The sequence below is a fragment of the Pygocentrus nattereri genome, chromosome 7, assembly GCF_015220715.1.
Source record: "Pygocentrus nattereri isolate fPygNat1 chromosome 7, fPygNat1.pri, whole genome shotgun sequence".
Taxonomy (NCBI): domain Eukaryota; kingdom Metazoa; phylum Chordata; class Actinopteri; order Characiformes; family Serrasalmidae; genus Pygocentrus; species Pygocentrus nattereri.
Window position 1 is genome coordinate 47,431,651 of NC_051217.1, and position 25,334 is coordinate 47,456,984.

The window sequence follows — 25,334 nt, forward strand, 5'->3', positions numbered from 1 at the left end:
AGATCAACAGGGACCCCAATGACCCTAATCCAAACAGGGACCCCGGGGATCTCAATGACCCCAACACCACCTGAGACCCCACTTGCAAACTCTTTTCCATTACAAACCAAACCTAATCCAACCCCTATACCATTAACTCAACCTTCAACCTGACCCTTAACTGACCTAAACCTGACCACAATATCCCTGTAATACTAACAATGACTCCAATGACCTAAACCCTGACCCCAACGAGGACTGCAAGCCAATAAGGCCAGCAAAGACCCTGACGCAACAGGGACCGCGAGGGCCCTGACCGCAAAGGCAACCCCAAAGACTCTGACCCAACCTTAAGCCCGACGACAACCCCAAAGGCCCAACCCAATTATGGCTCAAAAGAACCCAACACAACCTTAATGTCAATAGTAACCTGGAACCAACTATCACTCCATTCACCCTGCACTCAATAGCAACTCTACGGTATCTGACCCAACAGTGACTCCAATGACTTTGACCCAACCCCATAAACAAGCTACAGGGACGACTATATCAGGCCCATCAGCTGACCTCTTGCTGAGGAGCCATGTCTGTGTCAGAGATGACTGTTTGGATGAATACAGTATTTATTAGCATGGCTGTGTGTGAGAGTGTGTGTGTGTGTGTGTGAGAGAGTGTGTGTGTGTGTCAGGGGAGAGTGAGAGCAGCAGGTGCTGTAAGGAGATGTGTGTGGGTGTGGGGTACAGTGACTGCTGTAAAGCTGAGTGTGTGAGTTTGCTCCTGAATACGGACCTCTCTCACCGCATTTTACACACACACACACACACACACACACACACACACACACACACACACACACACACACAGCATGTGCAGTTTGGTAAACGTGCATGTGTGTGACATCAGCAGGCCTGTGCCCACACAGAGGGACATTTCTCCATGGCAACCCAGCACATAAACGCAGCACAGAGGGAGGGCACATCCGCTCAAAATCCTCAGAGAACACACACCTTACACTCACACACACACACACACACACACACACACACACAGTGAGTGTTTAGAAGCTTTACACGGGTGCAGTTTATGAAAGGAAAAAAAAAAAAAAAAGGCTCCACGTCCAAACATCACAGCTTTCACGCAGTATTAGTTATAGACCACACATATAAAACAGCGGTTAATCTCACCCAGTATTGCTCACAGCTTAATGCTATTGACTGCAAACACGTCAGTACAGGTTAAAGCTTGAGAGGGCAGCACAAACTCAATACGACAGACCGCCACGCACAGCTACGACAGAGCGCAGTTGCTACGACAGACCGCCACGCACAGGTACGACGGAGCCCAGTCGCTACGACAGACCTCCACGCACAGGTACGACGGAGCGCAGTCGCTACGACAGACCGCCACGCACAGCTACGACAGAGCGCAGTCGCTACGACAGACCGCCACGCACAGCTACGACGGAGCCCAGTCGCTACGACAGACCTCCACGCACAGGTACGACGGAGCGCAGTCGCTACGACAGACCGCCACGCACAGCTACGACGGAGCCCAGTCGCTACGACAGACCTCCACGCACAGGTACGACGGAGCGCAGTCGCTACGACAGACCTCCACGCACAGCTACGACGGAGCGCAGTCGCTACGACAGACCTCCACGCACAGGTACGACGGAGCGCAGTCGCTACGACAGACCGCCACGCACAGGTACGACGGAGCGCAGTCGCTACGACAGACCGCCACGCACAGCTACGACGGAGCGCAGTCGCTACGACAGACCTCCACGCACAGCTACGACGGAGCGCAGTCGCTACGACAGACCGCCAGGCACAGCTACGACGGAGCCCAGTCGCTACGACAGACCGCCAGGCACAGCTACGACGGAGCCCAGTCGCTACGACAGACCGCCAGGCACAGCTACGACGGAGCCCAGTCGCTACGACAGACCGCCAGGCACAGCTACGACGGAGCCCAGTCGCTACGACAGACTGCCACGCACAGCTACGACGGAGCCCAGTCGCTACGACAGACCGCCACGCACAGCTACGACGGAGCCCAGTCGTTGTGACAGACCGCCACGCACAGCTACGACGGAGCCCACTCGTTGCGACAGGCCGCCACGCACAGCCACGACGGAGCCCAGTTGCTATGACAGAGCCCAGTCGCTACGACAGACCGCCACGCACAGCTACGACGGAGCCCAGTCGTTGTGACAGACCGCCACGCACAGCTACGACGGAGCCCACTCGTTGCGACAGGCCGCCACGCACAGCCACGACGGAGCCCAGTTGCTATGACAGAGCCCAGTCGCTACGACAGACCGCCACGCACAGCTACGACGGAGCCCAGTCGCTACGACAGACCGCCACGCACAGCTACGACGGAGCCCAGTCGCTACGACAGACCGCCACGCACAGCTACGACGGAGCCCAGTCGCTACGACAGACCTCCACGCACAGCTACGACGGAGCCCAGTCGCTACGACAGACCGCCACGCACAGCTACGACGGAGCCCACTCGTTGTGACAGACCGCCACGCACAGCTACAACGGAGGCCACTTGTTGCGACAGGCCGCCACGCACAGCCACGACGGAGCCCAGCTGCTACGACAGACCGCCACACACAGCCACGACGGAGCCCAGTTGCTACGACAGAGCCCAGTTCCTACGACAGACCGCCACGCACAGCCACGACGGAGCCCAGCTGCTACGACAGACCGCCACACACAGCCACGACGGAGCCCAGTTCCTACGACAGACCGCCATGCACAGCCACGACAGGACAGTGTAGCACCGACACAGCACAGGAATAAGGTGCAGAGATATGAACCTGCTGTGATCTGAGAGTCACGCAGTCAGACGACAGACAGAAACACAGCAGATACTGAGGCAGAAAAACCAGAGTAAACAGTGTAAACACAGAGTAGATGATCCAGGTAGTGCAGGTAGAGCATCAAAAGAGTTCTGTGTGTGGAGTGTGTGTGTGTGTGGGGGGCAGGGGTTCAGTCCTTGTCAGTGTAAAAACCTGATTGCTTGAGTCTGGCAGTGGTGGCACGGATGCTCCGGTACCTTCTGCCAGACGGCAGCAGTGAGTAAAGTCCGTGTGAGGGATGGACGGGATCGTCCACAGTGCTGGTGGCTTTCCGGACACAACGTGTGGTATAGATGTCCATGATGGAGGGGAGAGAGACCCCGATGATCTTCTCAGCTGTCCTCACTATACGCTGTAGGGTCTTGCGATCTGAGGCAGCGCAATTCCCAAACCAGGCTATGATGCAGCTGCTCAGGATGCTCTCCACAGGCCCCCTGTAGAACATGGTGAGGATGGGAGGGGGAAGATGAGCCTGCTTCAGTCTCTGCAGGAAGTAGAGGCGCTGCTGGGCTCTCTAGGCTATGGAGTTGGTGTTGAGGGACCAGGTGAGGTTCTTTGTGATGTGGACACCGAGGAACTTGGTGCTCCTGATGATTTCCACAGCAGAGCCAGTGATGTTCAGTGGGGGGTGGTCACCTCGCACTCTTCGGAAGTCAACAACCATCTCCTTAGTTTTGTCCACATTCAGAGATTGTTGGCTCCGCACCAGTCCGTTAGCTGCTGCACCTCCTCTCTGTACTCTGACTCGTCTATGCTGACTTCTCGCTGATCAGACACACTACAGTCGTGTCATCAGCGAAGCTGATGATGTGGTTTGAGCTGCACTTTGCAGTTCACTCGTAAGTCAGTAGAGTGAACAGCAGTGGACTGAGCACACAGCCCTGAGGGACACCGGTGCTCAGTGTGGTGGTGCTGGAGATGTTCTTACCCATCCTGACTGAGGTCTCTCTGATAGGAAATCCAGGATCCAGTTGCAGAGGGAGGCGTTCAGGCCCAGCAGGCTCAGTTTTCCAATCAGCTGCTGAGGAATGATGGTGTTGAACACTGAACTGAAGTCTATGAACAGCATTCTGACGTAGGTGGGAGAGAGCTAGGTGAAGTGTGGTGGAGATGGTGTCGTGAGTGAGTGAGTGTGTGCAAGTGCGAGTGTGTGTGCGAGAGCACGTTCAAGTGTGTGCAACTGAGTGTGTGTACGTGAGTGCGTGTGTGTGCGCGCGAGCGTGTGTGTGTTAATGTGTGAGCGTAAGTGTGGGAGAGCGTGTGCAGTGCGAGTGTGTGAGGGCTGCCCACCGCTCCGAGCAAGTGTGTTCACTAGTGTGTGTGTGGTGTTTCACTGCATGGGATAAACGCGGAGGTGAAATTTCCCCGTTGTGGGACTAATAAGAGTCTTAATCTTGTGGGATTTGTTCTTTAGGTAAGACGCAGGAGCTCAAAGGTTCTGCGCTTTAACAGCGCGTCATGGATCAGACGCTGACTTCCGCAGGACCGTCCTCCTCACTTAAACTTAATGTAGAAGAACATACAGTAACTGTGGGCTGAGGGTTAAAGCTGGCGCTGATGATCACAGCAACTTTTTCAGGAAGATGATCATATTTACACCATAAACTCACTGAAACAGCTGCATGTGCAGTTTCACAATAAACACAGATGTAAAATCTGAGATGTGATAAACGTGTCGTGCTCAGACCGTCTGAGCTGAGACAGTGTGACGGTGTTTATGTTTGTTTGTAAAGTGTAATATTTGATATTTTCTTGGTGACATCTCTGATGGATAATAATCCACGTGTGTAATTTGTGTTTTAGGTGCTGCAGTGTGAAACCAGACTAAACGAAAAAGATGTTACAAAAACTCAAACTCTGTGGGCCGCTGGGGGCCATCAGAAAGTGGCAGAAATCCAGCTGAACTGACCTTAGACCCATCCACGCTGATGATGCGGTAGCTGTTGCGTGTGCTGTCGTAGAAGTACGAGACGGTGACGGCCTGTTTACTGGCAGGAACCCAGTTCTTTTTGGTGGTGGGATCAATCTGGAACACATGGGCCCTGGTGGTGAAGATCGGCTGCTCCCTGATGGGGAGAGAGAGAGAGAAACAGAGAGAGGTTGGTGGTTGTAACAGGTGCTGGACATTTCTGACCGTTCAGCAGGTCACTTCATGTGAGTGAGAGTTCAGTATTTCTGTGGCTGTATTGATGAGCGATTGATCTCTTAATAAAATCGGTTGCAGTAAATGTTCAGTGAACCTGCAGGACTTTTTATTTGCTGCTGTTTGTTATTAAACCCCAGATTACAAAGAAGTTCAGTTCTGCTTTTCAGAATACAAGTAACATAATTCCAGAACAGCGGTGCTCGCGGGATGCTAACAGCTGGGAAGCAGCGCAAACCCTCCAGCTACTGAGACGATAATCGTATTATTAATATTAAATGTTCCAATTAAATTTCCTACTGAAAGAAAATTCCAAACTGTTTTAAACAATGACTACAACACAGATATAGACGTTTTATTTACCATCCAGAACCACCAGAGAACCTACACGAGTCTTATGAGCTTATATGGAATGCCGATGATGGAAAACAGTGGAAAATCTGGAATAATGAGTTTTCTTTGGGGACTATTTTGCCGCACAGCGCCCTGCATGTCTCCCTCCACCATGAATGGAGTTGAAGTTCTCTAAACTCTCATAAAACAGCGTCTCAGTCATCAGGCAGTGAATTCAGAACCAGTTCATGTAGGAACTTTCTGTAGGAGCTTTTAGAGGGATGTCTGGTTCCCATCACCACCACTGTGAGGAGCTTTTAGAGGGACGTCTGGTTCCCATCACCACCACTGTGAACAGCTCTGACTCGGTCAGTTTATCTAGAACGGAGCGTTTCACTCACTGACTGTACATAAAACAATGTGTGTCTTTATAAATGGACCAAAACTTTATTTATGTGTCAAATTAGAGCAAATAGGAAATGTGATTGTGATCAACTGTTTTGTTTATGACAGGCCCAATATTAACAATTTAATCGTGGAGAAGTTTAGAACAACTGCGAGTCCAGCAGCTTTGAGCTGAGAATTCATGAAATAAATTGATTAATCAAGCATTAAGAATTATGTATATAAACTGATCTGATCCCAAAAGCAGAAAGGATCTCTGAGAAACGACTGTCCAAGCTGTCCCTCAGTGTGTGATTGCAGTGACCCTGACTGACCTTTAGCTGTCTGTGTGTGTGTGCACACGTGTGTGTGTGAGTGAGAGAGACAGCCTGCAGTCAGTTTGAACTAATAAAAGATTAATAAGAGATTAATAAGAGATCACACCTCAGAGAAATCAAACTCGCTCTGTCCTCATTAATCCCAAACTCAACCCCAATGCTAATCTGATTTACCCAGAGTGCCGTTTGTGCAGCCCGCTGGACACTCAGTCCGCCTGGACGCTGCTCTCCTGACAGCCGGAGCTGACCCTTGCTCTGGACCTGCAACCGAGTGGGCGGGACTTGAACGGTTGAACCTACTCAGCTTGCTCTAGCGGTCAAACCCAGTCTGATAAAAAGCCAGTTTCTTCATAGACTTAAATTCCAGTGGAGATCATTCAGTTTATGCCCGTCTATGATTCAGAGTTCTTTACAGTCAACTTCATCAATGACGATATTCAATTAAAACACTGTGGCTGCCAAACGCACACATGATCCACTAGAACGTTTACAGAACTTTCCATCAGCCTAAAGCCTCCCTACAGCTGCTGTAACACCTCATACATGCAATCAGTTATTTCTATAAAGCATTATCATATCGACAGTTATTCTTGTTACAGCTGCAGTCACCTGGTTTCGTCAGTAATAACTGACTTCTTTTATGCAAACCAATAGAAGCCGTATCGCCCCCTACGCTTCCTGTAGTGTATTACAGTCTGTCAGAGCGACTGTGTGGATCATATGAACACGGTGTAGAAACACTTTAGCCACGTCCCGCTCCTTTCACCCATCAACTCCAGAGCAGTATGAGTTACCCTCAGAGTTCGGGTTCCTGCTCAGGCTCCTTCCTCATGCCATGCCGGGGAGTTCCCCTCCTCCTGCCCAGCCTGGCTCTACCTCTCTCTGAAACATCCTTCATAAACAAAAAACAGAGGCCCATCCTCACTGTGTCACAGCAAAGCCATCCAGAACATGTCAGGAATTCTCTGAAAGGGTGACAAAACAATGCAGTCATACCTGCTGTTCCAAAACCACGGGACATCACAGCCTGAAGGCTAGAACAACAGGTACTGCCGCATCGTTTGGCCTGCTCGCCCGCGTCCCTAGTCAGTGCCTGAAGGAGACTGACCAGCTAAGTAAGGGTATCTGAGCAACATCAGCCATCATCAGGACATCACTGCAGGTTTACGAGATGCACCATTAGCTTTTAAAGTCATTAATACCTTCAGTCGTTACATAGTATTCGTTTGTTTTCCTGTTCATTTATTCTCTAGCTCTAAGGCCAGTGTCAGCATTAGGCCCTCATTGCAACTCTCTGCCATCTTGGTACTGAATACATTTCCATCCAGGAGGTTTTCCCCAAAAACAGCTAATGTAAAACTACAGGGACATACGACGACACAGCGCTGGCACATGCAGAGCATCCAGCGCATCTCAGATGCCCTAAAACTGACACACTCAGGAGTTTTCCACCGTACACAGGCATCGTGACTCACAGGACACTGCTGCATGCGTCAATCACTAAAACTTACCGTAAGGAAGAAGAACAGCTGAAAGGAAGAGTGGGAATCATCACTACAAACTACAAGCGTCCAGAAATATAATCACTCTAAACTCGTTAAGATGCTGCAGCAAAGCAGATGCTTCCAAATAACAGCACTAAATATGAAAATATTTACTGATGCACTCGCTCAACCATTCAAACGCTGACAGCATTAGCTCCTCGTACAGACTTACACACAGAATGGGCGTACAATCAGACGAGCGCAGGTCTACAGCCTCCGCGGGCGTACAATCAGACGAGCGCAGGTCTACAGCCTCCGCGGGCGTACAATCAGACGAGCGCAGGTCTACAGCCTCCGCGGGCGTACAATCAGACGAGCGCAGGTCTACAGCCTCCGCGGGCGTACAATCAGACGAGCGCAGGTCTACAGCCTCCGCGGGCGTACAATCAGACGAGCGCAGGTCTACAGCCTCCGCGGGCGTACAATCAGACGAGCGCAGGTCTACAGCCTCCGCGGGCGTACAATCAGACGAGCGACGGTCTACAGCCTCCGCGGGCGTACAATCAGACGAGCGACGGTCTACAGCCTCCGCGGGCGTACAATCAGACGAGCGACGGTCTACAGCCTCCGCGGGCGTACAATCAGACGAGCGCAGGTCTAGAGCCTCCGCGGGCGTACAATCAGACGAGCGCAGGTCTAGAGCCTCCGCGGGCGTACAATCAGACGAGCGCAGGTCTACAGCCTCCGCGGGCGTACAATCAGACGAGCGACGGTCTACAGCCTCCGCGGGCGTACAATCAGACGAGCGACGGTCTACAGCCTCCGCGGGCGTACAATCAGACGAGCGCAGGTCTAGAGCCTCCGCGGGCGTACAATCAGACGAGCGCAGGTCTAGAGCCTCCGCGGGCGTACAATCAGACGAGCGCAGGTCTAGAGCCTCCGCGGGCGTACAATCAGACGAGCGACGGTCTACAGCCTCCGCGGGCGTACAATCAGACGAGCGCAGGTCTACAGCCTCCGCTGGCGTACAATCAGACGAGCGACGGTCTACAGCCTCCGCGGGCGTACAATCAGACGAGCGCAGGTCTACAGCCTCCGCGGGCGTACAATCAGACGAGCGCAGGTCTACAGCCTCCGCGGGCGTACAATCAGACGAGCGACGGTCTACAGCCTCCGCGGGCGTACAATCAGACGAGCGCAGGTCTACAGCCTCCGCGGGCGTACAATCAGACGAGCGACGGTCTACAGCCTCCGCGGGCGTACAATCAGACGAGCGCAGATCTACAGCCTCCGCGGGCGTACAATCAGACGAGCGACGGTCTACAGCCTCCGCGGGCGTACAATCAGACGAGCGACGGTCTACAGCCTCCGCGGGCGTACAATCAGACGAGCGACGGTCTACAGCCTCCGCGGGCGTACAATCAGACGAGCGCAGGTCTACAGCCTCCGCGGGCGTACAATCAGACGAGCGCAGGTCTACAGCCTCCGCGGGCGTACAATCAGACGAGCGCAGGTCTACAGCCTCCGCGGGCGTACAATCAGACGAGCGACGGTCTACAGCCTCCGAGGGCGTACAATCAGACGAGCGACGGTCTACAGCCTCCGCGGGCGTACAATCAGACGAGCGACGGTCTACAGCCTCCGCGGGCGTACAATCAGACGAGCGCAGGTCTACAGCTTCCGCGGGCGTACAATCAGACGAGCGACGGTCTGCAGCCTCCACGGGCGTACAATCAGACGAGCGCAGGTCTACAGCCTCCGCGGGCGTACAATCAGACGAGCGCAGGTCTACAGCCTCCGCGGGCGTACAATCAGACGAGCGCAGGTCTATAGCCTCCGCGGGCGTACAATCAGACGAGCGACGGTCTACAGCCTCCGCGGGCGTACAATCAGACGAGCGACGGTCTACAGCTTCTGTGGGCGTATAATCAGATGAATGATGGCCTGTAGGTTCTGAGCGTATTAGGAGTGGTCTGTAGGATTTGTGAGTATTTATTCAGATTAATGGTGGTCTATAGGTTCTGAGCATAATATGTTAAATAGCGTTCTGCACAACTTGTGTGTGTATACAGTCAGATGAATGATGGTCTACAGCTGCACCATGAGGTTATAATCCCATTAACAGTGGTCTGAGTGAATAATCACATGAATGGTGGTCTATAGGCTCTGTGGTTGCATAATCAGCTCAGGCTCTGCAGGACAGCAGCAGATGGCCAGCAGCTCCATCTGTAACACAGCACTGCCCTATCATTTACCAGCCTTTAACTACCCAACACCACCAACATCCCAACATGCACACTCTCTCTGGCACACACACACACCCTCTCCTGCGCGAGTGCTCTGCTGAGTTCAGGCGTGCTCTGATGCTCTCAGCACCAATAAGCCGTTTAGCGCCGCAGACTTTAAGGCCAGACTGGGCGGAGCTTCAGAACACCTTTAAATAACCCCACACACCCACCATGAAAACCTGTGCACGTTTAGGCTGGAACTCACTGGTTGTGAGATTAAACTACGGTTTCTGAATATTTCTCAAATCTGTTTACAGCATCTCAACAAAGATCAACACGTCAAACGTTCAGCACAGCGTTACGCCATCGTTAGGCCACTGTGTGTGTGTGTGTGTGTGTGTGGTTAATCTATAAGTTTGTCTCACAGAGGCGCTTGGGGGTCGACACACTGCAGGAAGACCAATCACTGATCAATACTGACCAATCGGCTTCACAGCTTCATCATCACAGCAGGAAATGAGTGTTTACTGTGATAAATAAACACAGTGCTGTGTTACACAATAACAGGAAATAAACATTTAAACGTCTCATTTCAGACATTTACACATTTGTTTTAATTAATTTCTTCATTATTTTTTTGCCTCTCTTCACCCCTTACAATTAAACTGATTTGTAAATGAGCTGTGTTCTGATAGGCGGTCCTGTGTTCTGCAGGATTTCTGTGGTGAACGGACCCTGCGGTTCAGTTTCTATGTGTGGTCTGTATGGAAATGTTCATGTTTAAATATTCCCTGTGTCCGATTTCCACCTGTTGAGCAGAGGAATCTGAGCAGACCCAGCTGCAGGACGCTTTAAATACCTTCAGTGTATTATTAACTTCCATAGCACCTCGTGACCAGGACAAAACTACACCAACCCACCATTAAAGCGATAGTTAGGACAATAAAACCGGCATCTCTCAGCCTATATGTACCACTGTATATCATGTTAAATACAGCATAAGTACAGTATGTGCATTATACATTTAAAAGTAACTGCACATTTTTAGGAAGACTTGCGTTTCTCTTTGGCTGATATTTCATACTGCATTCTGTGAGCAAAGACCACACGTCCGTTCTCAGGTTTTATATACACATCAGCACTGAAATGCACACATATATACATTATAACAGTAAATCCTATGTTAAATCTTAAATAAGATGACATTGTTTTAAAGTTGTGTTTAATGACTGCTGTGTGTGTGGGTAGGGTTAGACATTGTGAACTGTAGTGCAGACTGTGACAGAAAGGTGCGTGTGACGCAAGCTGAGACTCCTCAGACTGGTCCGACAGGCTGCAGAACGTCGTACAGGCTCCACACACACACACACAGTGGTCTTACACAAGAGGTCTGTCAATAGGAGAGGCCCTGTCAGAATATGGGTGTGGTGTATCCTGAAAACAGGTGTGGTTTGACAAACTCTGGTGTGGTCAGTCAGAATTTGGGTTGGTCAGCACTCTGGCTCACAAAGCAGGATCTCCTGCTTATCCAGCTAACTTTTAAGCTTAGTTTAATCTGATCCTAGATTTTCTGTTTTATGACAGGATCACATTTTACCAGCCGTATGACGATGGCAACATATGCTGCACAACTAACCCGCTCCAGGGCCAGCTGAGTTCACGGTTATAGATCATACTTGTGATCAATCAGAGACAATACACTGAACACACTACACAGAAATGGTCAGTTATTACTGTAATAAACACTACCAGCATCGGACAGAGCTGCTTTACACTGCTTATAAACACTTTATACATGTTTATGTATGACTTTCCTTCTTTAAGAAACACACTACTCAGCTCCTCGTGTTTAACCGGACTGACTGTTCACCATAAACGTCACAGTCATGTTCACAGTTTCAATCCACAATGTGAGAATCTAAATCAGACCATCAGAGAAAGTGACCAAGGTAACCGGCTGCGTTTGCAGGTTGAGTGATGCTGGAACTCCAACAGGAACCTGATTAAGATCAACAGAACTCAGACCGGTTTTACACGGTCGGCGTCAGAGGCTGCTGCGTTAGGCCACTGTGTGTGTTATCTCTTTGTTCTGGCTGTGGCAGCGCGGCATTCCTGAGGCCTCTGGGTCAACTCCATCGTCACACACACACACACACACACACACACACACTCACTCACACACTCACACACTCTCACACACACACTCACACTCACACACTCTCACACAGACTCACACAGACTCACACAGACTCACACAGACTCACACAGACTCACACAGACTCACACACACACAGCCCAGGTCATTCTAAAGTCTTTAGTGCCTCTGATATTAAGAAACATACACATATAAATATGAACATACAACAAACACCGAAAATCTGCATCAGCGGCTGCATTACAGTGTAACAGCACCTAACTGTGCTTGGTCTGCTGCTTCCAGCTGCCTCACCACAGTCACACCACCTTTCCAAAATGAGCCAAAACCCAATAATAACAGCACAGCGGAAAACCATCATAACACACACACACCTCCGAAAATCCAACAAAACTCCTAATTAAACCCAGCAGCACACACACCAACACAGTAACGGCGCACCAACCCCACAGTAACGCCACCACACCAACCCCACAGTAATGGCGCACCAACCCCACAGTAACGCCACCACACCAACCCCACAGTAACGCCACCACACCAACCCCACAGTAACGGCGCACCAACCCCACAGTAACGCCAGTAACGCCACCGCACCAACCCCACAGTAACGCCACCACACCAACCCCACCACACCAACCCCACAGTAACGCCACCGCACCAACCCCACAGTAACGCCACCGCACCAACCCCACAGTAACGCCACCGCACCAACCCCACAGTAACGCCACCGCACCAACCCCACAGTAACGCCAGTAACGCCACCGCACCAACCCCACAGTAACGCCAGTAACGCCACCGCACCAACCCCACAGTAACGGCGCACCAACCCCACAGTAACGCCACCGCACCAACCCCACAGTAACGCCACCGCACCAACCCCACAGTAACGGCGCACCAACCCCACAGTAGCGGCGCACCAACCCCACAGTAACGGCGCACCAACCCCACAGTAACGCCACCACACCAACCCCACAGTAACGCCACCACACCAACCCCACAGTAGCGGCGCACCAACCCCACAGTAACGCCACCACACCAACCCCACAGTAACGGCGCACCAACCCCACAGTAACGCCACCGCACCAACCCCACAGTAACGCCACCGCACCAACCCCACAGTAACGCCACCGCACCAACCCCACAGTAACGCCACCGCACCAACCCCACAGTAACGCCAGTAACGCCACCAAACCAACCCCACAGTAACGGCACCGCACCAACCCCACAGTAACGGCACCGCACCAACCCCACAGTAACGCCACCACACCAACCCCACAGTAACGCCACCACACCAACCCCACAGTAACGCCACCACACCAACCCCACAGTAACGGCGCACCAACCCCACAGTAACGCCACCGCACCAACCCCACAGTAACGGCACCGCACCAACCCCACAGTAACGCCACCGCACCAACCCCACAGTAACGCCACCGCACCAACCCCACAGTAACGCCAGTAACGCCACCGCACCAACCCCACAGTAACGCCACCACACCAACCCCACAGTAACGCCACCACACCAACCCCACAGTAACGCCACCACACCAACCCCACAGTAACGGCGCACCAACCCCACAGTAACGCCACCGCACCAACCCCACAGTAACGGCACCGCACCAACCCCACAGTAACGCCACCGCACCAACCCCACAGTAACGCCACCGCACCAACCCCACAGTAACGCCACCGCACCAACCCCGCAGTAACGCCACCAAACCAATCCCACAGTAACGCCACCACACCAACCCCACAGTAACGCCACCACACCAACCCCACAGTAACGCCACCACACCAACCCCACAGTAACGCCACCACACCAACCCCACAGTAATGCCACCACACCAACCCCACAGTAACGCCACCACACCAACCCCACCACCACCAGCACCCCACCACCACAACCACATCAACCCCACAATAACACACACACACACACACACACACCCTGCCAACAACCCACAAAACTGCCACAAACTCACCAAGAACCCACACTTTTCACCACATTACCAAAAAAACCTCTCTAACCCCTCTAGAGCCCACCGACACTGCCTAGAGTGACCCCCTGTAACCTCCAGTCTGATCCAGTCAGCGAGCAGAGCTACATTAAGATGACGGTGGAGATGCTGATTTAACCCAATAAGCCCAGCGGGAATGAGATCCTGCAGACCACCATCTCCTGCGCGGAGCTCTGCTCCTCCCACACACTCGCTGCTCTTCACCACGGCGAGGAGATCGCGCGCCCGCGGACCGACAGCTCGCGTCCAAAGTCCACGCCGCAAACTAACTTTCCCCTGGTTCGGGCTCCGGCCCGCAGGTCCACCTCACACGGCGCGGCAGGAGCACGCTGGCGGCTCCCGGCCTGAAAGTGACCGCCGCTCCGTTTAAGGTGGAGCTGAAAAGGCGCACCAGCAGCAGGAGAACCCGAGCAAGTTGAGCCCGTCACTCACCCCATGGCCGCGGACTCCGATCCGATCAGCAGCTCCGAGTCTCAGAGAATCCGCTGGGCATCAAGAAGCTCCTCACCAAACACCTCCAACTCCGCGCGCTCCCGGGCTTCCACACACCTTTTCACAGTTTATCTTTGGTTTCTGCGCGCGACGGTTCTCATGCACCTTGAGCTCGTCTAATTGCAGCTCGCGCTCCGTTTCCCAGTCGGCTTTAAATTAGACGGAGACAAACCGCGGTGGAGTTTGTTCGCGCACCTGTATTCGGGAAAGACCACGCCTCCTGCGCTGGGATTGGTTGCTGTGTCTCGGCTCGTGCGTGTGAATTGACTGGGCATTTGATGCTTCTTGCGTTGGGATTTGCGAGGAGTGTCACAATCCCTGCGCTGTGATTGGCTAAAAAGCCAACAGTCCACCAATAGTAGGGCAGTGTGTTTAGCCGGGAAACGGGTGCGTTTTGACAGAATATGGGTGCAGTTAAACACCGACAGCGGCATCGTTTAAGGTGGAACTGAAAATCAGCCCAATTACGGGCGCGTTCTGTCCGAATACGGGTATGATTTAGACCATGTGTGGAGCCCGAAAACGGGTAGGAACAAAAACAACGCCCACACAAACACCATCGCATTTACCCGCTGATCAAAAACAGCCGCGAAAATCTGAAAAATCCATTTTCATCAAAAACATTTCAGCGGTCAGGACCCCCGGCTCCTGCTCTCCAGCGCGCGCGGGCTCGGGGGCTACTTACATGAGGCGAGAGTCGAGGCCTGCTGCTCCCACGCGCTTTAGGAGAACTCTGCACCGCACGCGGAACGAGGTCGATGTTCATAAACAATCCCAGAGACATTTACTGGGGCAGCAATGAGAAAACAAACAAACAAACAAACAGCAGGGGGAGGAACGCAGGAAGCCAGCGCGCGCCCCGCTGCTGAAGTCCTTCTGCACACCTGAGACCCATCATTACTAATGAAACAGCCTGGAACTCCGTCAGGCGAGCGCGAGCAGGACAGCGCACACGTGCGCGGGTGAGCGCGAGCTGCCGGAAAAATCTTCTTTCACGTATTAAAATAACAAAAAAAAAATATATATATATATTTAAGGAAATGGTGCATTAAGCTCCACCTCCGGTCCTGCTGGACAGACTTGACCTGGACTTAAAGAGCCGAATCACCAAAAACACCAGGGTTAAAGCTTCGGAGCCTATTACTCATACAGCCCGGCACGGTTTAGCCCCGCCCATTCAGCTACAGCGGTTTGGCCCCGCCCATTCAGCTTCAACAGTGTAGCTACACCCATTCAGCTACAGAGGTTTAGGCCCGCCCATTCAGCTACAGAGGTTTAGCCCCGCCCATTCAGCTACAGCAGTGTAGCTACACCCATTCAGCTACAGAGGTTTAGCCCCGCCCATTCAGCTACAGAGGTTTAGCCCCGCCCATTCAGCTACAGCGGTTTGGCCCCGCCCATTCAGCTTCAGCAGTGTAGCTACACCCATTCAGCTACAGAAGTTTAACCCCACCATTCGGGTACATCAGTTTAGCCCCACCCATTCAGCTACAGCAGTTTAGCCCCACCCATTCAGCTACAGCAGTTTAGCTCCAACCATTCAGCTACAGAGGTTTAGCCCCACCATTCAGCTACAGCAGTTTAGCTCCACCCATTCAGCTACAGCGGTTTAGCTGCACCCATTCAGCTACAGCAGTTTAGCCCCACCATGCAGCTACAGCGGATTAGCCCCACCCATTCAGCTACAGCAGTTTAGCCCCACCATTCAGCTACAGCAGTTCAACTCTACCATTCAGCTACAGCAGTTCAGCTCCACCGTTAACCTACAGCAGTTTAGCTCCACCATTCAGCTACAACGGTTTACCTGCACCCATTCAGCTACAGGAGTTTAGCCCCACCGTGCAGCTACAGCGGTTTAGCCCCACCCATTCAGCTACAGCAGTTTAGCCCCACCATTCAACTACAGCAGTTTAGCTCCACCATTCAGCTACAGCAGTTCAGCTCCAACCATTCAGCTACAGCACTTAAGCTCCACCCATTCAGCTAGAGGAATTTGGCCCCACCATTCAGCTACAGCAATTAGGTCCACCATTCAGCTACATTAGTTTAGTCCCTCACATTCTACTACGGCAGTTTAGCTCTACCCATTCAACTACAGCCGTTTAGCCCCACCCATTCAGCTACAGCTGTTTGGCTCCACCATTCAGCTACAGCAGTTTAGCTCCACCATTCACCTACAGTCGTTTATCTCCACCCATTCTGCTGCAGCAGTTTAGCTCCACCATTCAGCTAGAGCAGTTCAGCTATACCCTTAACCTACAGCAGTGTAGCTCCACCCATTCAACTACAGAAGTTTAACCCCACCATTCGGGTACATCAGTTTAGTCCCACCCATTCTACTATGGCAGTTTAGTTCCAACCATTCAACTATAGCCGTTTAGCCCCACCCATTCAGCTACAGGAGTTTAGCCCCACCCATTCAGCTACAGGAGTTTAGCCCCACCATGCAGCTACAGCAGTTTAGCCCCATCCATTCAGCTACAGCAGTTTAGCTCCACCCATTCAGCTACAGCGGTTTAGCCCCACCATGCAGCTACAGCAGTTTAGCCGCACCCATTCAGCTACAGCAGTTTAGCTCCACCCATTCAGCTACAGCGGTTTAGCTGCACCCATTCAGCTACAGCAGTTTAGCCCCACCATGCAGCTACAGCGGATTAGCCCCACCCATTCAGCTACAGCAGTTTAGCCCCACCATTCAACTACAGCAGTTTAGCTCCACCATTCAGCTACAGCAGTTTAGCTCCACCATTCAGCTACAGCAGTTCAGCTCTACCATTCAGCTACAGCAGTTCAGCTCTACCGTTAACCTACAGCAGTTTAGCTCCACCATTCAGCTACAGTCGTTTAGCTCCACCCATTCACCTACAGCAGTTTAGCTCCACCATTCAGCTACAGAAGTTCAGCTCCACCGTTAAACTACAGTAGGTTAGCTCCACCAATTGAGCTACAGTAGTTTAGCCCCACCCATTCAGTTACAATAGTTTAGCTCCACCCATTCAGCTACAGAAGTTAGGGCCACCATTCAGCTACAGCAGTTTAGCTCCACCGTTAACCTACAGCAGTTTAGCTCCACTATTCAGCTACAGTCGTTTAGCTCCACCCATTCAGCTACAATAGTTCAGCTCCACCCATTCAGCCACAGCGGTTTAGCTCCACCATTCAGCTACAGAAGTTAGGGCCACCATTCAGCTACAGCAGTTCAGCTCCACCGTTAACCTACAGCAGTTTAGCTCCACTATTCAGCTACAGTTGTTTAGCTCCACCCATTCAGCTACAATAGTTCAGCTCCACCCATTCAGCCACAGCGGTTTAGCTCCACCATTCAGCTACAGCAGTTTATCTCCACCATTCACCTATAGCAGTTCAGCCCTAGTATTCAGCTACAGCATTTTAGCCACACCCATTCAGGTACAGTAGTTTAGCCCCACCATGCAGCTACAGCAGTTTAGCCCCACCCATTCAGGTACAGTAGTTTAGCCCCACCATGCAGCTACAGCCTTTTAGCCACACCCATTCAGCTACAGCAGTTTAGCTCCACCCATTCAGCTACAGCCTTTTAGCCCCACCCATTCAGCTACAGCAGTTTAGCCCCACCATGCAGCTACAGCGGTTTAGCTCCACCATTGACCTATAGTCGTTTAGCTCCACCCATTCAGCTAAAGCAGTTTAGCCCCACCGATTCAGCTACAGCGGTTTTGCCCCACCATGCATCTACAGCGATTAAGACCCACCCATTCAGCTACAGCGGTTAAGCCCACCCATTCAGCTAAAGCAGTTTATCTCCACCATTCAGCTACAGCAATTAAGCTCCACCCATTCAGCTACAGCAGTTTAGCTCCACCATTCAGGTACAGCAATTAAGTTTCACCCATTCAACTACAGCTGTTTAGCCCCACCCATTCAGCTACAGCAGTCTGGCTCCACCATTCAGCTACAGCATTTCAGCTCCACCGTTAACGTACAGCAGTTTAGCTCCACCCATTCAGCTACAGAAGTTTAGCCCCACCATGCAGCTACAGCCTTTTAGCCACACCCATTCAGCTACAGCAGTTTAGCTCCACCCATTCAGCTACAGCCTTTTAGCCCCACCCATTCAGCTACAGCGGTTTAGCTCCACCATTGACCTATAGTCGTTTAGCTCCACCCATTCAGCTACAGCAGTTTAGCTCCACCATTGACCTATAGTCGTTTAGCTCCACCCATTCAGCTACAGCAGTTAAGCTACACCCAATCAGCTACAGGAATTAAGCCCCACCATTCAGCTAAAGCAGTTTAGCCCCACCGATTCAGCTACAGCATTTCAGCTCCACTGTTAACGTACAGCAGTTTAGCTCCACCCATTCAGGTACAGTAGTTTAGCCCCACCATGCAGCTACAGCCTTTTAGCCACACCCATTCAGCTACAGCAGTTTAGCTCCACCCATTCAGCTACAGCCTTTTAGCCCCACCCATTCAGCTACATTGACCTATAGCATTTCAGCTCCACCGTTAACGTACAGCAGTTTAGCTCCACTCATTCAGCTACAGAAGTTTAGCCCCACCCATTCAGCTATAGCAGTTTAGCCCCACCATGCATCTACAGCGATTAAGACCCACCCATTCAGCTACAGCGGTTAAGCCCACCCATTCAGCTACAGCAGTTTAGCCCCACCATTCAGCTACAGCAGTTCAACTCTACCATTCAGCTACAGCAGTTCAGCTCCACCGTTAACCTACAGCAGTTTAGCTCCATCCATTCAGCTACAGCGGTTAAGCCCACCCATTCAGCTACAGCAGTTTCGCTCCACCATTCAGCTACAGCAGTTTAGCTCCACCATTCAGCTACAGTAGTTTAGCTCCATCCATTCAGCCACAGCGGTTTAGCTCCACCGTTCAGCTACAGCAGTTTAGATCCACCATTCACCTATAGTCGTTTAGCTCCACCCATTCAGCTACAGTAGTTTAGCTCCACCCATTCAGCTACAGAAGTTAGGGCCACCATTCAGCTACATCAGTGTAGTCCCACCCATTCTACTACAGCAGTTTAGCTCCACCCATTCAACTACAGCCGTTTAGCCCCACCCATTCAGCTATAGCAGTTTAGCCCCACCATGCAGCTACAGTGGTTTAGCTGCACCCATTCAGCTACAACAGTTTAGCCCCACCATGCAGCTACAGCGGTTTAGCCCCACCCATTCAGCTACAGCAGTTTGGCTCCACCATTCAGCTACAGCAGTTTAGCTCCACCATTGACCTACAGTCGTTTAGCTCCACCCATTCAGCTACAGCAGTTAAGCTCCACCCAATCAGCTACAGGAATTTAGCCCCACCATTCAGCTAAAGCAGTTTAGCCCCACCTATTCAGCTACAGCGGTTTAGCCCCACCATTCAACTACAGCAGTTTTACACCACCATTCAGCTACAGCAATTAAGTTCCACCCATTCAAATACAGCCGTTTAGCCCCACCCATTCAGCTACAGCAGTTTGGCTCCACCATTCAACTACAGCAGTTTAGCTCCACCCTTCAGCTCCAGTAGTTTAGCTCCACCATTCACCTACAGCAGTTTAGCTCCACCATTCACCTACAGCAGTTTAGCTGCACCATTCAGCTACAACAGTTTAGTCCCACCCATTCTACTACAGCAGTTTAGCCCCACCCATTCAGCTACTGCAGTTTAGCCCCACCATGCAGCTACAGCAGTTAAGCTCCACCCATTCAGCTACAGCGGTTTAGCCCCACCATTCAGCTACAGCAGTTTTACACCACCATTCAGCTACAGCAGTTTAGCTCCACCCATTCTACTATAGCGGTTCAGCCTTGCCCCTCCACTCTACTTTGAACTCTGTGCTTTTGATTTTGAAAAAAATCAAAATGTTTATTTTAAAAAACTTTAAAACATGTGATCTCTTCCTGTGTGGAGGGCACCGCCATGTTGAATGCAGCACCTGATGCAGAAGCTGAAGTCACTGAGAAACTTTTCCCAGCAGGAACTGCAGTTCTGATTCGGTTCTGATTGTGATTCAGTTCTAGTTCTGATTCAGTTCTGATTGTGATTCAGTTCTAGTTCTGATTCAGCTCTGATTCAGTTCTGATTGTGATTCAGTTCTAGTTCTGATTCAGCTCTGATTCAGTTCTGATAGTGATTCAGTTCTAGTTCTGATTCAGCTCTGATTCAGTTCTGATCCAGCTCTGATTCTGATTCAGTTCTGATTCGGTTCTGATTGTGATTCAGTTCTAGTTCGGATTCAGTTCTGATTCTGATTCAGTTCTGATTCTGATTACTCCGGTGTGGAGGAACGGAAGTGCTGCGGAACCTTTGCCGTGGAGGTAGAGCGAGAGGGGGACTGTAATAAAGGGTGCGCAGCGCGAGTCCCGTGGCGTGCTGGTCTCGCGCGGTGACGTCTCAGTATTTTCGGATTTTATTCCGGAAGAGAGGTTTCCGGTCTGATCGGTGCGCGTGCGGGTTCTGTTTGCGACGGCCGGAAGCGCACGAGCTTGTGTTGTTGTGTTGGTTCGTCGCGCGCGCTGATGGCTGAGTACGAGGCGCAGTTCGCGAGCCGCTTCACCGAGGAAGATGAGGAGTTCCAGCAGCGCGTGCGGAGCGGAGCTCAGGAGCCGCCGGTGCTGGAAGGCTGGAGGAGCGCGCGAGGAGGAGGCGGCGGAGGCGCGCGCTACAGAGACACGCGGTAAAACACCGTCTGGTTAGAGTTAATAAGCGCCGCTCAGACGGACCGGGCGGAGTCGGTTAGAGTTAATAAGCCCCGCTCAGACTCAGACGGACCGGGCGGAGTCGGTTAGAGTTAATAAGCCCCGCTCAGACTCAGACGGACCGGGCGGAGTCGGTTAGAGTTAATAAGCCCCGCTCAGACGGACCGGGCGGAGTCGGTTAGAGTTAATAAGCCCCGCTCAGACGGACCGGGCGGAGTCGGTTAGAGTTAATAAGCCCCACTCAGACTCAGACGGACCGGGCAGAGTCGGTTAGAGTTAATAAGCCCCGCTCAGACGGACCGGGCGGAGTCGGTTAGAGTTAATAAGCCCCGCTCAGACTCAGACGGACCGGGCAGAGTCGGTTAGAGTTAATAAGCCCCGCTCAGACTCAGACGGACCGGGCGGAGTCGGTTAGAGTTAATAAGCCCCGCTCAGACGGACCGGGCAGAGTCGGTTAGAGTTAATAAGCCCCGCTCAGACTCAGACGGACCGGGCGGAGTCGGTTAGAGTTAATAAGCCCCGCTCAGACGGACCGGGCGGAGTCGGTTAGAGTTAATAAGCCCCGCTCAGACGGACCGGGCGGAGTCGGTTAGAGTTAATAAGCCCCGCTCAGACTCAGACGGACCGGGCAGAGTCGGTTAGAGTTAATAAGCCCCGCTCAGACTCAGACGGACCGGGCAGAGTCGGTTAGAGTTAATAAGCCCCGCTCAGACTCAGACGGACCGGGCGGAGTCGGTTAGAGTTAATAAGCCCCGCTCAGACGGACCGGGCAGAGTCGGTTAGAGTTAATAAGCCCCGCTCAGACTCAGACGGACCGGGCGGAGTCGGTTAGAGTTAATAAGCCCCGCTCAGACTCAGACGGACCGGGCAGAGTCGGTTAGAGTTAATAAGCCCCGCTCAGACTCAGACGGACCGGGCAGAGTCGGTTAGAGTTAATAAGCCCCGCTCAGACGGACACTCTGATACTCACACACACACTCTGATACCCACTCTCACACACTCACTGTGATAAATACACACACAGACTCTGATACACACACCCACACACACTCTTATACTTGCTCTCACACACACTCACATACACACACTCTGATACTCACACACATTCATGTTCACACACATTCACACACACACTCACTGTGATACATACACACACAGACTCATTCACTCTGATACACACATTCATGTTCACACACATTCTCTCACACACACACACTGATACTTGCTCTCTCACACACAGACACAGATACATTCACGCACACACGCACACTGATACACACACTGATAGACACACACACTCACACAGACACACTTTTACTCACACACACGCTCTGATTCACACACTCACAGATTAACTCCAGAATGTCTGTGATGTTTGATTCTCGCTGGATATGAAATGTCAGTGTAAATGACTGAGATGGAGCAGCTACTCGATTTACTCACTGCCTTCAGGCCTGAGAAGACGCTAAAGCGTTTAGTTCGGCAGTTATTCTGTTTCCTCCATGTCACCTTTCCATCTTAAGAGAAAGCAGTGCGTCATGATCATTAGCCTGATTTCACAACCAATAATAATTATTACTGTTATTATTATTGATGTTACAATGTTATTAGTAGTAATATTAATAATATCTGAAAGTGCTTTAATACGTGTTGGTTGTTTAGGTTTCAGGACAGTGGTTATCGTAGGAGCAGAGACTGGGCGGGACCACCTGGCTGGAGATCAGGACCTGGAGGAAACCAGCATAACTCAGCTAATCAGAGACATCAGCGTTACTGACCGGCCAATCAGACACGGTGTCACCACCGCTACTGACCGGCCAATCAGAGACAGCATCACCACCGCTTCTGACCGGCCAATCAGAGACAGCATCACCACCGCTTCTGACCGGCCAATCGGAGACATCACCACCGCTACTGACCGGCCAATCGGAGACATCACCACTGCTACTGACCGGCCAATCAGAGACGGCGTCACCACCGCATCTGACCGGCCAATCGGAGACATCACCACCGCTACTGACCGGCCAATCGGAGACATCACCACTGCTACTGACCGGCCAATCAGAGACGGCGTCACCACCGCTACTGACCGGCCAATCAGAGACGGCGTCACCACCGCTACTGACCGGCCAATCAGAGATGACATCACCACCGCTACTGACCGGCCAATCGGAGACAGCGTCACCACCGCTGATAGTGCTGCATCCTGTTCTCTCCGTGGTCTCTGTGACAAGCAGAGAGGAGACGGAATAACAGACTCATTAAAATACATTCGTTACTCTGCAGTTTAGTTATTTTTGTTGCTGATACAGATTTAGGTTTTAATAAAGGGACCACCCCCCACCCCCCCAATAATTTGTAATCACATCAAATGTCACTTTTTGTTTACTTGTGAAAACATTGTTGAATAAACAGAAGTCAAAGCATTCTTTCTGATTTTAACTGCAACATGAAGTGTGTCTATATACACTGCTCAAAAAAATAAAGGGAACACTCCAGTAACTCATCCTAGATCTGAATGAATGAAATATTCTCATTGAAGACTTTGTTCTGTACAAAGTTGAATGTGCCGACAACAAAATCACAAAAATCATCAATGGAAATCAAACTTATTAACCAGTGGAGGCCTGGATTTGGAGTCACACACAGAATTAAAGTGGAAAAACACACGACAGGCTGATCCAACTTTGATGTGATGTCCTTAAAACAAGTCAAAATGAGGCTCAGTGTTGTGTCCGGCCTCCACGTGCCTGTATGACCTCCCTACAATGCCTGGGCAGCTCCTGATGAGGTGGCGGATGGTCTCCTGAGGGATCTCCTCCCAGACCTGGACTAAAGCATCCGCCAACTCCTGGACAGTCTGTGGTGCAACGTGGCGTTGGGGGATGGAGCGAGACATGATGTCCCAGATGTGCTCAATGGGATTCAGGTCTGGGGAACGGGTGGGCCGGTCCATAGCTTCAATGCCTTCATCTTGCAGGAACTGCTGACACACTCCAGCCACATGAGGTCTAGCATTGTCCTGCATTAGGAGGAACCCAGGGCCAACCGCACCAGCATATGGTCTCACAAAGGGTCTGAGGATCTCATCTCGGTACCTAATGGCAGTCAGGCTACCTCTGGCGAGCACATGGAGGGCTGTGCGGCCCCCCAAAGAAATGCCACCCCACACCGTTACTGACCGACTGCCAGACCGGTCATGCTGAAGGATGTTGCAGATGTTTCCACCTGTTGTTTGTTCCATTTGCACAACAGCTGTGAAATTGATGGTCAGTGTTGCTTCCTAAGTGGACAGTTTGATTTCACAGAAGTTTGATTTACTTGGAGTTATATTGTGTTAAGTGTTCCCTTCATTTTTTTGAGCAGTGTATTTAATCTACTATTTGGTTTTAATATTTAACTGTAGCTGTGATTGTTACAATCGTATTTACCAAGACTGGACAAGGCTAGTTTTTCTAGAGCACCGTTTGCTGTGTGCCACTGGTCACCTTGGTCACGCTGGTGCTTGGTGGAGGCCAAAATAATTATTACTGTTATTATTATTGTTTTCATCTGCTGCCACAGCTGCTGTGGCTCTAATAATGATCCATCAATAGATTTACTTTAAATCTGAGCAACAAACATCCTGTGACCAGTGTCCTGTGACCACTGATGAAGGACAAACTGTGCAGCAGCAGATGAGCTGTCGTCTCTGACTTTACATCTACAAGGTGGACCGACAAGGTAGGAGTGTCTAATAGAGTGGACAGTGTTTAAAAACTCCAGCAGCACTGCTGTGTCTGATCAACTCATACCAGCACGTCAGTGACCCGCCATACAAATAGCTTTGTCGGGGTCCATGGGGTCTAGACCACTGAAGAACAGGGTAAAAGGGGCTAACGGAGTATCAGAGAAACAGATGGACTACAGTCTACTGTAACTGTAGAACTACAAAGTGAAACTATACGGTCAATGGAACTGATAAAGTGGTCAGTTTGTATGAGTGTGTGTGTGTGTGCGCATCACCTGGACTGAGTTACTTTGTCCAGTTTGTCTGATTGCACTGTCATCTGTGTTGGTCAGCGAGTGGGCAGTCAGTTTTATCTCTGTGAGAGACGATGAGCAGAGAAGTGTAGAGGAGTGTTTAGTAGCTCTGAGTGTGTGTGAGTGTGATGTGATGTGACAGTTGTGCAGACTTGCACTGAACTGCCTGTCTCCCCCACTCACACACACACACACA

The 25,334-nt window shown here is 51.4% G+C and overlaps 2 protein-coding genes across 3 annotated transcripts in view; one reads left to right on the forward strand and one right to left on the reverse strand.

Moving 5' to 3' along the window:
• Positions 1–15,312, reverse strand: part of homer2 (homer scaffold protein 2) — a 38,282-nt gene extending 22,970 nt beyond the window's left edge. Inside the window, exons 1-2 of one of the 2 annotated variants that reach the window (XM_037539713.1) lie at positions 15,112–15,312; positions 4,761–4,917 (exon numbers count right to left, since the gene is read on the reverse strand). In XM_037539713.1, the coding sequence (XP_037395610.1) occupies positions 4,761–4,917; positions 15,112–15,113 (159 nt within the window). In that variant the 5' untranslated portion in view covers positions 15,114–15,312. Of the gene's footprint in view, positions 1–4,760; positions 4,918–14,366; positions 14,611–15,111 lie in introns of those variants that run through there. The other variant, XM_037539712.1, reaches the window with a different exon arrangement.
• A 5,455-nt stretch (positions 15,313–20,767) lies between these two features.
• Positions 20,768–23,543, forward strand: ramac (RNA guanine-7 methyltransferase activating subunit). The gene is made up of 2 exons (XM_017687308.2): positions 20,768–21,093; positions 22,778–23,543. The coding sequence occupies exons 1-2, from the start codon at positions 20,936–20,938 to the stop codon at positions 22,890–22,892; spliced, it is 273 nt and encodes a 90-aa protein (XP_017542797.1). The 5' UTR covers positions 20,768–20,935; the 3' UTR covers positions 22,893–23,543.
• Positions 23,544–25,334: the final 1,791 nt, after the last annotated feature.

What these genes read in the sequence shown, in the direction of transcription:
- ramac (XM_017687308.2), top strand. Translation starts at nt 20,936, where the DNA reads ATGGCTGAGTACGAGGCGCAGTTCGCGAGCCGCTTCACCGAGGAAGAT. An exon ending in GCGCGCTACAGAGACACGCG is followed by an intron (nt 21,094 to 22,777) that starts GTAAAACACCGT and finishes TTGGTTGTTTAG; the next exon opens with GTTTCAGGACAGTGGTTATC.